Source organism: Mustela nigripes, chromosome 13, assembly GCF_022355385.1.
Source record: "Mustela nigripes isolate SB6536 chromosome 13, MUSNIG.SB6536, whole genome shotgun sequence".
NCBI lineage: Eukaryota > Metazoa > Chordata > Mammalia > Carnivora > Mustelidae > Mustela > Mustela nigripes.
Genome location: NC_081569.1, coordinates 139,606,591 through 139,622,210, shown reverse-complemented (window position 1 = coordinate 139,622,210; position 15,620 = coordinate 139,606,591). Strand labels below are relative to the sequence as shown.

Here is a 15,620-nt window from a genome sequence, read left to right as displayed (position 1 = left end):
AAGCCAAACAGCCATCAATCGCCCTCATTACAGGCTCTGGCGTTTTGATTGGCTGCCTGCTGCCCAGAGCTTTTTTTTATTTTTTAATTTTTTTTTTTTTATTTTTTCCTCTTCTCCTATGAGCTGTCTTGTACCTGCCAACAACCAAAAAAAAAAAAAAAAATCAACAATGCAAGAATAAATTTCTCTGGTTGAAAAACAACTTTGCAAACTTGTCAAACAGTCCTCATGGCTTGCTGCTGCTGAAGCGGCCACCACCACTAACCGACCCTCCACCCTCTTAAAAAAAAAAAGGACCCGGGAAAAAAGGGTGGGGGAGAGAAGAATTAAATAAATAAATAAAAAGGGAGAAACTTGAGCCTCAGAGATGAATATTTGTCAAGAGAGTTGACGTAAGTTTCATTTGCATAATGACTTTGTACTTCTGCATTAATAAAATTTGCATATGAAGCCATGTTAATTACTCCTGATCATGCTTTTTGCATTCATGCATAGTAATTTTCTCCGACTTGTGAGAATTAATGTCTTGGCATGGGGGGAGGGGGCGCTGGGATTGTCAGGTTTCCTTGCCAGTGGCCCTCACTCACAAGCGCTCGCTCCCTGTCTGTCTCCCTCCTTGATCTATGACTCATTTTTGCACTATCAGTAGGAGTTCTTGGCTTAAAAAATGTATCAATTGAAAAGCACCAGTAGGGAGAAAAATCTACATCTTCAGTACAGTGTACTCCAGAGCTCTTCTCGCCAGCTCGGAACCCGTAACCCTCCCCTGCGGGAGGGGTGCCGGAGGACCCGGCTCTGGGAAGGGTGCATGTTCCCCTCCCCGCCAGGCTGGGGTTTTTCCAGGCACAGTTTTTTGTGTCTACACTCCGGTGGGTGTGGGCGTGCCCTCGGGGTAGTGCGCATGTGTGAGGATGAAGCAGGAACATCTGCGGGGCCCCTCTAGAAGGGAGACAGGTTCCAGACACCCTCAGCATGGAGGCAGTAAAAACTGCCTTGTACCCTGATTTGGGGCTTAAGAAACATTTTAGGGATCGTAGTTTGGGACTCTTTTGTGCCTCTTTGTACAGGTGGCCTAGAGCGATGTTCTAACCCCTACGCGCCTCAGTTTCGTCACTGGTGATGGGGGAGGGTCATAGCACCTACTCCTGGAAAGGCTCCTGGCCTTAAATGATAGGATCTCCGTGCTCATTGTTTCCTTTCCCCTCATGAAAGCCAGCCTCCACCGTAAGGAGTTGGGCCAGCCAGGGTTTTATGTTTAAGCTGCCTGGATCCTGCATAAAGCTGAGATGGCGTCTTGGTGTCCCTCTGCCGCATACCTTGGGTGCGGTTCCAGTTCCAGAGGGGACCCAACTAGACCACAGAAGAAACCCTTTAAAAAAAGTGTCTTGAGGGGCTTTGTTGGGTGCCTTCTGCAGCCCATAGCACCCGACAGACGTTCCGTGCCAGGCTCGGGGGGTGGGGCACGAATGGTTCCAGAGTGGAAAACAAATGGACGGTGGTGGCCATTCGGGGAGTGTTCACTGGAAGCCAGGCTCTGGCCAGGCTTGTCCTGACCTTCCTTTAAGGGCGGGGCTCTGAGCGAGTGACTCACCCCACGTCACGTGGCCAAGAAATGGCAGAGGGGATCGGGCCCAGGCCTCTGCTCCAGGCCTGCGTCTGAGCTCCCACTTCCTCTGTGTGTCAGTCTGTTGTCACCAGGCCTCGAGGGCGCTGTCGAGTGTGTTCTGGATTTCCTGCCGGTGCTTGACTGCAGGCCTCCTTCCTGGAGGGTGGACAAGGGCTTGGGAGTCGGCCTGGGATGGGTGCTGAGGCCGGACGGTCCTCACCTTGGACTTTGCCCTTTTAATCACTTTAAGGTGGACAGTTAGTGGTTTGGGTTTTTTTTTTTTGTTTTTTTTTTTAAGATTTATTTATTTGAGAGAGAGAGAGAGAGAGAGAGTGCACAAGCAGGAGGGAGCAGCAGAGGGAGAGGGAGAAGCAGGCTTCTTGCTGTGCAGGGACCCAGATTGGGGGGCTCGATCCCAGGACACTGGGATCATGACCTGAGCCAAAGGCAGATGCTTAGCGACCGAGCCACCCAGGGGTCCCATGTTTTGGGCGTCTTCACAATGTTGTGCAACCATCACCACCACTGTCTAATTCCAGAACATTCTCATGGCCCCAGGAAAAAACCGTGTTCCCATTAGCCTACACTCCCCCACCCCCGGCCTCTGAAACCACTTGTCTACCTTCTCCTGTCTCTATGGACTTGCCAACTCTGGACATTTCCTGTGGTCAAACGACTTCTAGCATTGCCTTCTATGTTTACTCTAGCTTCAGGAGAGGCTTTTCTGGAGTTCACCCTTGAGTTAAGCTGCTAGGGCTGGGGAGAGGGATTCCCCCAGGGCAGAGGTCTTCTGAGAGCAACTGGAGTGTTCTCTGTGGGCAGCTTGGATTAGAAGCCACTCACTCTTGTTGTCCCCTCCCCTGTCTCCATTGAGCTAGCCCTTGGAACAGGTGGTCTTCAGTGAGGTTGGAATTCTTAATGAGGCATATGGAAGCCCCTCCAGGGGGCAGCTTGGCCCTGCATCCCTATGTAAGTGGGGACATGACTTTGCCTTTAAAGACCCTGGTCTAAGCCTGACCTTTCTAGAAGGAGAGAGGTATGGCTGGACCTGCCCTTAGGTCATTTCTCCCAATCTTGGTGACCTAGGTTCTGCTCCGTTTCTACTTCAGCAGTCCTGGGCACTCCTGTCTCTCTTACTCAGCCATGGTAAATGGTGGTGTCTGTGTCACGGTTTCACCCAGAACCTGGGGGCCTGGATTTGCTCTTTTCAGTCTCCCATGGCCCGAGTGAGCCCAAGGACCCTCTGGCTTCCCTCCACCCCACATGGCCCTTTTTCTCAGCATCCCGGGGCACCCTGGTCCCTCCACCCTAGCTGCAGGCCGACGGAGAGGCACGGCGTATCCAGGCTTTGGAGACTCAACTGGGTTCAAGTCCCAGGTCTCTGTGAGCCTCAGTAGCCTCTGTGGGATGGGGGCTGGTTTTCTCAGCTGAGTGAGGCCTTGGCCTGTTGTGGTGCTATGCTAGGTGCTTGGCACAGAGCCGTGCTGGGAGCCTTCTGCGGTGTGAAGGCAGGAGAGGCAGACAGGATGGCATGTGTGGTGTCTGGTGCTGGGGCAGGGCCTTAGGCGAGGACTGGCCAGGGCAGGCTTCTGGGAGGAGGTGGGGGAACCTGGCCTCAGGTGCTGACTTTACGTGGAGGCCAGCACTGAGTCTGTGGCTGGAGCGGCATGAGGTCATTGGCCATGCCCTCCCTTCTGGGGCTGTCATGGGCTCGGCCATGCCCCGGGCCCTGAGCCTCGCCTCGTAGGAGGTCTTTAGTCGTGTTGAGGAGTCCACGTAGCTTTGGCTTCTCGGCAGGACGTTTGCCGTCTTCTCAAAGGCCCTGGATAGCACACGGTTTGTAGAGGCAGGTGCCAGAGCGGGTGAGCCCTGTTCTGGAGCCAGGTGGCCCGGACTTGGTGGGGCAGCGGGCCCGTCATCAGTTTGCCAGTCTGTGCAGTGGGTCTCCCAGGCCCTGTGCCCTGGGCATGTTGGAAGGCTCACTCAGGAGGGGGTCTGACAGGATCCTGGCTGGAAGTGGGCTCGTGGTGCCCTGTGGCTCTCCTGGGTGGGGGGATCCCATGGGGGGCCCCGAGGTGGGCAGACCCCTCCCTGCCGGCCCGTGTGGGATGGTGAGCGGCGTCGGGTGGCCTCCTTGGCAGAGCCGGGGCCCAGCTGCCCTCATCTTGTTGGTGTTTTCTTTTTGTCTCTCTGATGCTTCCCTGCTCAATTATTTACCCAGGGAATTTGGGCTTCTTCACTTGTGGTTTTGGCAAGGGCTTCACACAGATTTTTGCCCTGGTGGTCTCTTAGCCATTTAAGATAAACGGCCAAATCAAACGCAGGCCTTGCCGGGGAGTCGGGCGAGCCATGGGGCTGGGCAGAGGCAAGAGAGCTCCAGGCCCTGCGTCCTGGCTGTCAGATGGGGGAGGCGCCCCCAGCAGGCCCGAGGCGTGAGGACAGGTGCTGGGCAGTGCCAGGATTTTCTTTTGGGGGGTGGGGTTCAAAGCCTTCCGGATGGCCTTGGGGCTTGTGTGCTGTGTGCTTGAAGCTCAGGCTGCTGAGGGTGACCGTGGGCTGGAGAGAGACACCAACTGGCCATCCTCCAGGCCCGCAGGTTAACCAGTGCCCAGGTGCTCAGAGGTAGACTGAGGTGTCCACGGCCTGTACCAGCAGCCTGTCCTGATATAGCAGACAGTGGTGGCTTGGAGCTTCTCAGCTCCTCCAGAGGGGGGTGGACCAGGTTTTTGGGAATGAATCCCCAAAGGGAGCCAGCTCCAGAACCCTCCGGAAGCCTCCACGTGGTGGGTGGGGGGGCTTCCCAGGTACAAGGGCTCTGACAACCTCTTTTGAGCCCCCCCAGGGATGGGAGTCTGGTCCCAAGACAGCCCATCCTGGCAGCTGTGGAAGGAGGAGCCCACGAGGCCCCCACCCACTTCCCTGGCCTCTTGCCGCCTGCCTGTGCCTGGTCACCTTCCTGCAGGGCCGGTCACCTTCCTGCAGGGCCAGTCACCCTGGGGCCTCCCTTTCTGGAAGGGTGGCCTGCAGCCCTCTGCCCCGGGCCCCTGTCCCACACCCCGGGTCCCTTGTATGGTCCAGGGCCCGACTGACCAGTCTTTTTTATTGTTTTTTCTCCAGGGCCGTGCAGGCCTGCCCAGCTGCCGGCGGCGGCCCCCATAGCTGCCTCCTCCCACCCTCACCCGTCCGTGATCACTCCGCCTCTGCGCACCCTGGGCGCTCTGCCGCCCTGCTTCCCCCTGCCGTGCTGCAGCGCACGCCCGGTCTCGGGGGACGGGACTCAGGGTGAGGGTCAGACGGAGGCTCCCTTTGGATGCCAGTGTCAGTTGTCAGGTAACAGACGGCCGCGGTGGGGAGGGCGGGCTCCCCGGGATGGCGGGGTGTGCCCTGGGCCAGGCTGGCAGCTGCCTCTCCCAGGGGGGCCGGGCAAGGGGGGGCCCAGGGAGGATGTGCAGTCGCACCCCTAAAGGCATTTTGGGGGGCGCAGGGGAAGTGGGGAAGCACGTCATTGTGCCCCTGTCCCTATTCGTCAGGAGGTCCCCCAACACGTCTGTCTGTTCTGAGTGTCTCACTCCCAGAATGCACTCCTGCAGCTTCCAAAGTTCATGTCTTTGGGCTGTTTGGCTAAAGCTTGATTGGATAACACTTAACATCTGAAGTTTTCTCCTGCCCTCGCCACTGCCGCCTCCTCCCCGCCCCAGTCACTGCCCCCCACCCTGCAGACAGCACTGGGGGGGAGACTCCCCGGCCGCCTGTGCACAAAGCCGGAGCCGTCCAAAATGCCAAGTTTCTCTTTGCCAGAATGTGTTGCCTATTAACTTTGAAACAAAAAGAGTCGCTCTGAAGGAGACTTTCAGCTGTGGCCATGGGAGGGGGTGAAGCCTTGCGGGGTGCCTGTGGGCTAGGGCCATGCACGTCCCCACTGTGTGCCCCCTGGCAGGTCTGTGTGGCTGGCCTTCGTACAGACGAACGCACGGGCAGCCACCGCACAACGCCCCCCACCTCTCTCTCCGGAAACAACCCAACTCCTGCTGGGGCCTGGGGTCCCTGGAGTTTGTGGGCACAGGCCTCCCATCTCAGCCTCTCCCCCCGAGGGCCTGGTGCCGGCATGCTGACACAGACACAGGCGGGGAGGAGCACCCCAGGTCTGGTTTCCGGGCGCGGTCAGGAGAAGAGGTGGGGGAGCTGTGCAGGGCTGGGGCCCATTCAGTTTGCCCCAGCTTTGTCACCAGGCCTGTTGCAGGCTTTCTTTTGATTTGGGTAGTGAAGGGAAAACTATTTTTCTGGGACAGGTTTTGCTTTAGTTGAAGCTGTCCTGAAGGATGGTCCCTGGTAGAGACTGTCAGCTCTGCGGGGGGCCAGAGCCTCGCAGGCCTTCCTGCTGGTCAGGTGGCCTGCGGCCTTCAGCAGCTCCCGCTGTGGTGTATGGTGGCATCATAGTCCTGGGCTCATGCCTTGAATGCACAAAGCAAAGACTGAAACTGTCCAGGAAGGAGTCGACCCTGCCAGCAAAGCGGCCGGCTCCCTGCCCCGGGCCGCCCGAGTGCCTGGAGTGACCGGAGCTCGCATCCCAGCTCTGTAGGGCTGCACTGTGATGTCTGCTTGCTGAGCGAGGGGTGCCTACTTCGTCGGGGTGCTTTGCCCTGCTCTCAGAGCTTCCTGTAATGAGTTCTGCAGCCTCCTGCCGCCCCCCGGGGGGGGGGGGCGTGCTCTCAACGATCATCCCGAGTGTTTCTGACTAGACTCAGGCAAGTTCTGTGGTACAGAAACATGATTCCCCCTGGCAGAGGTGCGCCCGGGGCTTCACTTAACCCTCTGTTGGCTCTGGTAGCCACACGTCTGCCCTCAGCCACAGTGCCGCCCCTTCCTTCAAGGGCCACATGTGGAGGGCCTATCCCGTGTGCAGGATTGCACGGGGCTTTCGGTGTGCATTCTTGAATTTAATTCCCATAGTGACCTTAGGAGGTAGTCTCTTCTCCCCATTTTGCAGATGAGAAAGTGAGGCTTGGAGATGGGCTTCTCATGGCCCACGTTCAGTCATTGTTTCACGACATTGGCGTTGTGCAAACCAAGGTGGAGTCAGGCACAGCGGGTCTGGCCCTCCCGCAGCTTGCAGGGGTGGAGACGGGGAGTGCGGGAATGGGCACCCGCGGAGACCATTCTTGGAAGGGGATGGAAGGGCAGAGGGGGGTTTGACCCTGACTGGTCATCCGAAACCTGCTTCGCCTCTCGCATTGGCTCATCTGGTTTAGAGGCCCTCTAAGATTTTAGAACTTGATGCCATGAGGGCATAGAGTCTGTGAGCAGCCCCCAAATGCATGTTAGTGCCCAGGGAGGGCATCAAGGCAGGGTGGGGTCTGTTCTTGGGGTCTCTGAGACCACCCTTCCCAACCTTCCTTGGAGACCGCTCTTGGGCCTGTGACGCCAGGCCGATTTCTGGCGCTGTCCTCTTTCACTGTTGGATCCCCGTTCATTTGCCTGCCCCATACTTTCCGACCAGTTTCCTTACCTGAAGATACCCTGTTCTGGAGGTTTTGTCCCTTTGTGGCTTCTGTCCCTGGCACTGGGCTGTTTGCTGAAGTGTTTTTAGTGCCTGTTTAATTAGTAGTTGGAATGGAGTCATTGAATTCGCAGTAACCCGTTAGGAAGAAGCAGTCCTCTGTAAAGACGGAGAGGGGCCGCCATCCTTACTTTGTTTTGTCTCTTTTCAGATCAGGATGCACTGAACCTATCTCTTCAAATTAATACGGAAAACCCCGGAGTAACCGTGTTTCACACAGGTTAATTGCATGCCCGTGAAGGCATTCACAGTTATTTATAGAAGGATGTGATTTTATGGGGAGCAAGCCACACAGGTTTGTGTGTGTGTTTGTGTCCCGCTCTGGCTGGCGGCGTCCCCAACAGCCCTGCCTCCCGGGCCCTCCACCACCGACCTCCTGATGGTCACGGGGGGGGGGGAGGGACTGGGGCTCTTCTTTGCTTGTTGACCCTGCTGAGATAATGGGAGGGCTCTGAGTCTGGGCGTTCCTGGAAACTGAAGTTTCTTCCCTGAGAAATTTCATGTAGGGACCTCCCCAGGGCACTGGTGGAGTGGAGAAGCTTGGGCTATGGTCCTGGCCCTCACTCCACCTGGCTGGTGACCTTGAAGGAGCCGTTCTCCCTCGGACGTGTATCATGCGATACATACGTGATGTTTAAAAATGAGGCTTCACATTTGACTTCTAGAACAGATGATGTTGATGTGTTTCAGTTACTGGCTGCGGTGGACGACTGGGCACGTGACTTGGCTCAGGTCCCCAGAGTAGGGGTGGGGTGTTCAGAGGCCGGTTCGGAAACATCTGGGTCTTGGAAAGCTCTGAACTGTTTCCCCTTCCAGGGTTTCCATGACTGTCAACATCCCCTGCCCGAATGAAGGGTGCTGTTCTGAATGGTTTTGTGACCTGGGGCAAGCCGTTTTCCTCCCCGTTCCTCAGTTTTCCCACCTATAAAATGGGAGCAGTGATAGTTCATGCCTTGAAAGCTTTTTTGAGGATCGAGTGAGGTTATACATCGCCAGGTTCTGTGACCCGAGCCTCATGCTGAGTGAGCCCTGTAGAAGTTCTGACTCCTGCTTGTGCAGAAGACACAGTTACCTGTCTGAAATTTTACATCAGGCTGGATCTCCAGGTTCCATTCTTAAAGGCATTTAGTCTCTTGGCTGGCTCAGATCATGTACCAGCATTGTGAGGTGGAAAAGGAACCTAGAAACTTCATTGCATATTTAAAAGCCACAAATGGTCATCAGCTCCTGTGATTAATACATGTGCACGGTGAAGTTCAAGGTCTCACGCAAGAACACACAGGATCCCAGCTCGGGGAAGTGGAAGTGTTTGGATTTAATAGAAGGAGTCAGTTGCAGTCATTAGTAGATGCTGAAATCACAGGGCAATCTTGTAAAGTTAAATTCAATTTACTTTTCTACTGAAATTGCTTGCTGTGTTATTTAACTAGTCTGGGGTTTCTTGGCATGGGTTAAAGGGACAATAAAGATAAAAGAATACCTGTAAGTAAATAGTAGGGTGTAACAGTAGAATCTATCGTGTTCTCCTCCTTCAATTTTATCCCAGTGTTCGTTTGTGTTGGTTTTTATAACCGGAGTCATCCAATGGGACACTGTGGATTAGACCACCCCAGCTGTAGAAGCTTGATGCAATTAATACAGTCTGTCTGGAAAGTGGCCTTATTTCTGGAAGTTTTATGTTAATGATATGGTCTGTGCTTTGCACATTTCATACCAGAACAAGAAGCACGCTGTAGTTTCATTCTGAACTGGGTTTGATTAACACTGGAGGATCAGCGGGAAGCCAAAGGGTGATGCTGCCCGAGATGCAGGGGCTCCCCAGTAGGGCATGAGAGCCTCCGTGGAGACTCTGGAGGGAGGGGTGAGTATGGGCAGCGGGAAGAAGCGAACTGAGTGTGGATGAACGTGTGTGGACAGAAGCCCTCGGTCTGGGGAAGGCTCAAGACGTGCTCCCGTGATTCCCTCGGCAAAGTCATGTTTGCTGTGAGTCTTTCGGGGCTGACCAGGTTCCAGCGTCAGTGGGGGTTGGCTCACTGGAGGAAAAGCGCTCTCAGGAGAGTCATTAAAAATTTAAAGAGTCATCTGTACACCTCGCGATGTCTACATTGCCAAGGGGGCTGGTGGTCCGGCATTTGCCACCCGTGGGTGATTCTCGCATGCCTGTTCAGTGGATTCTGCTCAGTGTCTGCCTGCTTTGGGGGGGTCACACTGCTGCAGAGGCCGCTCTGGACCACCTATCTGTAGAACGCAGGTGCCTCCTTTCGTGATTGAGGGAGGTACTGGGAGAAGCCACCGAACACGGCCAGGGCCCCGGGACAGAGGAAGCGACTCTCCAGGCTGCTCAAGGTGGCACAGGGCAGCAGGGCTTGGGGAGGACTCCAGGAAAGCCGACAGTCCTGGAGTCCCATCTGCTCCAGCACTTACGGGGCTGGGTGCCGCGTTTCCAGGGGGCCAGAAGGAGGGCAGTGCTGCCTGCTGGGGGGCGGGGATGATGCAGGGGCACCTACCAGTGTGACTGTCCTTGGATAAAAGGGGTCCCAGCAATATCCCGGAGAGGAGACCACTGCAAACCATGCCAGATTCTGTTTCACTCCGAGCCGGCCCTTCAGACGTTCTGAAGGCAGAGCTAAATCAAAGAATTCTGTTCAAATCCGTACAAGATGTTGCTGTTTTTCTGCTCTGACAGGAGAGGCATTTGGAAGTGCAGTTTCTTTCTTTCTTTCTTTTCTTCCTTCTTTCCTTTTTTTTTTTTTTTTTTTTTTATAGCTGTCTTAAAAAGGAGTTTGACTGTTCAGCACAGCTGGTGCTTATTACATTATGCACTAGCAATAAAATAGCATGTGTAATTAATTTTTAATGCAGTGCTGGATGCAGGGCTTTAAAGCAGTTAGTGGATGTGAGGAACCAGCACTGGCCACCGACATCAGAGATCCCGGGGCAGGCGGCCGCGTTATGCCACTTTGAAGGGGATCTGAATGTGGCGGAGGAGGCTGGGGGTCCTCCACGTGGCGTGCGGCAGAGTAGTCCAGAAGTGGGTTCCCTTCAGGTGACCTATGGCTTCAGTTCGTCTCTCATGACCTAGGGCCGGGGCGTCAGGAGATCATCCCATGCAACCCCTTCGTGATCTAGATGGGGTTGCTGAGACGGACACTGTGACATGGGCCCTGTGCCCTTTAGGGCTCTGCCTACCAGGCCAGATCACCCCCACCTGAGTTCAGGCTGGGGGCTTGGCCTCCAGCTACAGCCACATGAAGCACACCATCTGATTTGGCAGCAGAGTCTTTGCTCTGAGGAGCCCTGCACGTTTAGCTTCTTGGACCCTCAGTTTTGCCATCTGTGGTTGGAACACGCCTCCGTGTGTCCTCGGTTTGAGACGTTCCGTGGTTGTGCTTGGATCGTTGGCTGCCCCATCCCTTCCCGGGGCTCTGTGGATGGGTTCGTGTTTGAAACGAAATGTCACTGTGGACACATGCTGCTGGGAGAGGCCTGGAGGCACTGTGGGAAGCTGCAGAGTTGAGCCTGTACTTGGTCCCTGTCCTCAAGGTACCTGGGTATGATTGTGACTTCTGGATGGCCACCTCCTCTCCCCAAGCCTCAGTTTCCTTCCGTGTGAACTGGGGACACTGGAAGTATCCACCTGTCGTCCCTGCACTGGAGGTTCTGCTGAATGGCCACTGCGTCGGGGAGGCCACCGCTGAGCACCAGCGCGTGGGGAAGCAGAGGCGGTGGGAGGTGTGAGAGGCGCGGAGGATGAAGCTGGGCTCTGGAGAAGACGTGGGTCCCCCCGCCCGATGCCTGAAGATGACGACTTGGCTGCCATCCCTTTGCAAGTTTGCTGCCCAGGAAATCATCGCTGTCGCTGTTCCTGCGACTTGCCAGGGTTTTGTGCAGGCCTACTATGTGCCAGCACCGTCCTCAATACTTTGCACACTTTGCTCATTCCACTCCATCCTCTTAACTCCCCTAAAAAGAGGTGGTCTCCCTTTTGCTCATGAGGATCTTAGGGCTCAGAACTTGTAGCTCTGCCCTTCTGTCTCAGAATGGTCTCCGAATGGCTCAAACAGGGGCATAGGAAATGCAGCTCGCTCGAGGAAGCCAGATCACATTCAGACATGGTCCTGGGAGGGTCCCTATGGTCTTTGTTTGCCGGCCATGCTGCTGCCTAATCTGGGGCAGGACACGGGGGTCCAGGAATGAGCTCAGCAGGGTTTTTGCCACGGTGGCCGGGCTGGACAGGAATGCTTTCTCTGCAGAAAAAAATTGAAAGGACTGAGCCTCCCGGAGCAAGGAGGGTTCTGCAGATCCTCTGAGGTTTTCTCGATGGAGAAGGTGAGGCTGGAGGTTGGACAGCTTCTTTCAATGTGTGACCAGTGACAGACGTGGATATGGGTGTCAGCCAGAAGTCTGCTGACCTGGCGAGCCTCCTCCAGCTCGGGGCGCCCCTGTGGGGTCCAAGTTGTGAGTGACTTATGAGGACCCAGAGAATCCATCTTTAGTCCTCAAAAGGGAACTCTGGCGCAAAAGAAGAGGCTTGGGGCACTGTGGAAGATGTTCTCATCACCCTCAGACTGGCCTTCTGGGGTCTGGCTGGGAGGCAGGGACCTGGTAGGTGTCCTTATCACAGCCTTAGTGCCGGTCCCTGTGACTTGGGTTTGCCGTGTCTCCAGGGTTCCAGGGCCCGGCTCGGGAAATGCTGGTGGACGGTGAAGACCCAAAGAGGTCGAGTTCATGTCTCCGAGAGAAAGAGGAGACACAGAATGCTCTCAGTCAGCTCCTCACTTTGTGTGTGTGTGTGTGTAAGTTTTCATGTCTAAGCAATGTCTACACTCAACATAGGGCTTGAACTCACAACCCCGAGATCGAGAGTCACATGGCCCTCCCACTGAGCCAGGCCAGTGCCCCGCCTTCTCATTTTTTGCACGGAGTCCCCTAGAAGCAATTTTTCTTCACTGGAGAGAAACATATTTTGGTTCTCCTTAAAGCCTGAGGTGTTCTTGGTGTTGTCTTTTTTTTTTTTCCTTGATGGTGGGAACAAAATGTACTTGACTTTTTAAACCCGAAGGCTGGGCAAGGGGGAGGGGCTGTGTGCTGTACATATTTCACAATCAAACCCAAATAGTCTAAACCATGAAATATAGTTTATCCAAACATAATCAAGGCTGGCCAATTTAATCCAGAAATCAGTGGGGAGAAACCGTTGGTGGGCAGGGGTCCCTCTGGGGGGGTTTCACCCATAGCCTGCCCTCACACCTTGGTGGGGGGGCTGTTGCCTGCTCATCTCTTCAGGCCCCTCCTTAGGGGCTGGCGTGTGACCATGGTGTATGGTCAGCGGGCGTGGAAGCGTCAGCCGTGGCTCTAACTCTCGCACCAGTGTCTTTCTTACACTTGGCAATGGGGCCACCGGGTTATAGTCACGTTACCTTTTCTGTGCCCCTGCTGTGTGTCAGGCAGGCCCTCTGCAGCGGCCTTCCAGATATTGAGGTCTCCCATCACCTTTCTTAGGAGGTCACCTAGCCTGTCCCTTACAGGCGCGGAGACACACCAGAGAGGTGGTGGAATGTGCCTGAAATTGTGCAGCTGGTGGACAGCAGAGGTGGGATTTGAACCCAGGTTTCTTTGGGTCTGGGGGATACAGCCTGCTCCCAACCTTGCTCTCTGGCTCGTGGACAGCCGTCCTGCTGGCCTTCTACCTGGCAGGTGTGAGTGGGAGCCCCGGAGGGAGAGGCATGAGTGGCTGAATCCCAGGCTGCTGCACCCCTGGAAAATAGAAGGCCAGGACTCGATTTCAGCGGAAGGAGTCAGAGGTCTTAGATCTTCTTGAAAGAGGTTAATGCGAAAACAGAGCCACTACCTGCAGAGACAGGGGCATTTGGAATCTTTTCATAAAGCCAGACATTTTTAATTACTGCTTTGTTAATGGGAGGTGAGGAACGGCCGATGGGACAGGCCCATGGGGTGCACAAGTTGACCCTTAGCTCTGTACCTGGCTGCCCCCCCATGCACACTCTGCTCGACTTTCCTTGTGCTTTATTAACAGGTGCCTCCGCGTCTTGATTTGATAGTAAAGGAGCCATTGCCCGAGGGCCTACTGTGCACCCTGGGCTCTGCGTGCACCCTCTCCACAGATGCTTTCTCGCAGCGATGTGAGGATAGGGCTCTTGGATTTTTTTTTTTTGTCCTGATGTAGTACACAAAAGTCACCCTTCCAGCCATTTTTGGGTGACAGTTCAGTGACATTAAGTACCTTCCCGATGTGCTGTGCTCTGCTCTCACCACCACCGTCCATCTCCAGAACTTTCCAGTTACCCCAAACTGAAGCTCTATCCCCGCGAAGCGCTAACTCCCCGTTTCCCCCTTCCTGCATCCTGCTTCCTGCCCCTGCGAGGTTGACTCTGGGTGTCACACAGAAGTGCATTAGACGATATTTCTCCCCCTGCGACTGGCTCGTTTCACTGGGCACAGCGAGTTCAAGCTTCGTGCATGCTGTAGCCTGTGCCATGATGCCCTTCCATGGAAAGGCCAAATGATATCCCGTCTGGTGGGTACACTGCTATCGTGTGTGTCCGTTTGTCCTGGGATGCACACTTGTTCGTTCCCGCCCTGTGGCCGCTGTGAACCGTGCTTCTTTGGACAGGGGTGTGCAGCTCCTGGTTTGAGACCCTGCCTTCAGTGCTCGCCGTGTACACCGGGGCGGGATGGCTCGACCACGTGGTCATTCTGGTTCTGACTTATTGAGGAAACGCCCACCTCTTTCCCGAAGCAGCGGCCACATTTTATGTTCCTACCACAGTGCTCCAGAGTCCCCGTTTCTCGCGTCCTCCCCTGACCCCCCGAGACTCAGGGATGGGGGTCACCACTGGCCCCAGTCACATGAGGGTCCAGAAGGGAACCGGCTCCTGCTGAGCTCGGATGTGGTGCCTGTGGCCGGGCTCCAGTGGCCACCTCACTCAGGACATTTCCTTTGCAGGTCTCACCCTGGGGTAAGGGTCTCTTGCGTCTCTCCTAAGTGCTTCCCAGTGACGGCCTGTCTCCCAGCCTGCTGGTTCCTAGCAGTCAGCTGAACATTTTGCTAGCTTGAGAGTTTGGGGGAAGAAAATTCTGCAAGTGGACAATTTTCACTTTCCTTTCTGCTGTGTCCTTTGGGTGACGGTTTGGGCTTGGTTTAGCAGAAAGAACTGTGTCCTCGAGAGCCAGAACACCTGCGAGCAAGGGCTAGCCGGCAGGTGTCCTGGGTCCCACCACTCTCTGGGTCCCTGTCCCCTGGGGACTATCATGTCGCCCTTGGCTTCCCAGCCGGGCTGGGAGAAGTGGGAGAGGGGGCATCCTGAGTTGGACTGTAGTGTCTGCCTCTGTGATCACAGGACCTCGGGTCCTTCGTGCTAGAGGGAAAGTAATCATGGGACTGCAGTCAGGATTATTCTGTGACTGTGATTTCTGTTGTCCTGTGTTAATTCCTTGGGCTGCCGCAGCTGATGACCACTGTCACCTCACAGTTTCGTGAGGCCGCAAGTCCAAACTCAAGGGGCCGGCAGGGCTGTGCTCCCTCTGGAGGCTCCAGGGGGAGAATCTGTTCCCGGCCTCCTCCAGCTTCTGGTGATTTCCTGGCATGACTTGGCTGTGACCACATCTTCTAGCTCTGCATCTGTAGTCATGGCCTCATCCTTGGGACCTGTCTTCTTCCCACAGTACAAGAACAATGGTTACTCCATTTAGAGCTCACCCGGATAATCTAGAATGATCTTATCTCAAATCCTGAACTTAATTATCTCTGCCACTGTCCTTTTTCCAAATACGGCCACAGTCATAGATTCCAAGGATTTGGTTATGGACATGGGGCTTCGGGGGTGGGGGGGTAACACTCTTCAACCCACAACATACCCCTTGCTGGATTGTAGGCCCCTTCAGGGCAGGAACCCCAGTTTGATGTCCTCTGTGAACAGCCCAGGTTTGGGTTAAGGTATATACAGAAGATCACCCAAAAGAATACTGGGTTGGGCTTGAGCTGGTCTCCAACAAGATGGTCAGACGTTCCTTGTCCCAGTTATTTTCAGATGCTGTCACCTTGGGGCAAAGCTCAGACCTCTATGTTTATGGAAGGTTGTGTGCCCCTCCCCCCCACCAATCCTACCCCTGTGCCAAGTCAGAACACAATTATTAACGGAGTGGGGGGTGGCTTTAAAAAAAAGTCTGCGGCGATTATTATGAGAAAAAATTAGCAGAGTTGAATAGGAACTAAAAATAGACGGACACATACTTGCCTATAATCTATTTTCTTAAAGAAAATATAATTATTTTTGTAAACTGGCTCTGAGAAGCCAGGAGTATTTTTAGTCTGCATCTTCTAAGACGTGCATCTTTTCAGGAAGAGCAGCTCGGAGCCCACTGGAGTGTGACGTCACCAAGCCAGGCGGCGGAGGCTTGCAGAGCAGGGGAGGGGGTGGAGTCAGAGGGTCAGGA

General features: G+C 54.9%; 1 protein-coding gene across 4 annotated transcripts in view; it reads left to right on the top strand.

Annotated features, from left to right (window-relative positions):
* The window catches only part of BCL11B (BCL11 transcription factor B), an 89,066-nt gene that overhangs the window by 35,114 nt on the left and 38,332 nt on the right, over positions 1–15,620 (top strand). For 2 of the 4 annotated variants that reach the window (XM_059373938.1, XM_059373937.1), the window contains exon 3: positions 4,724–4,936. The exons of the other annotated variants lie outside the window; for them this stretch is intronic. In XM_059373938.1, coding sequence (XP_059229921.1) covers positions 4,724–4,936 — 213 coding nt within the window. The remainder of the gene's footprint in view (positions 1–4,723; positions 4,937–15,620) is intronic. 4 annotated transcript variants of the gene reach the window in all.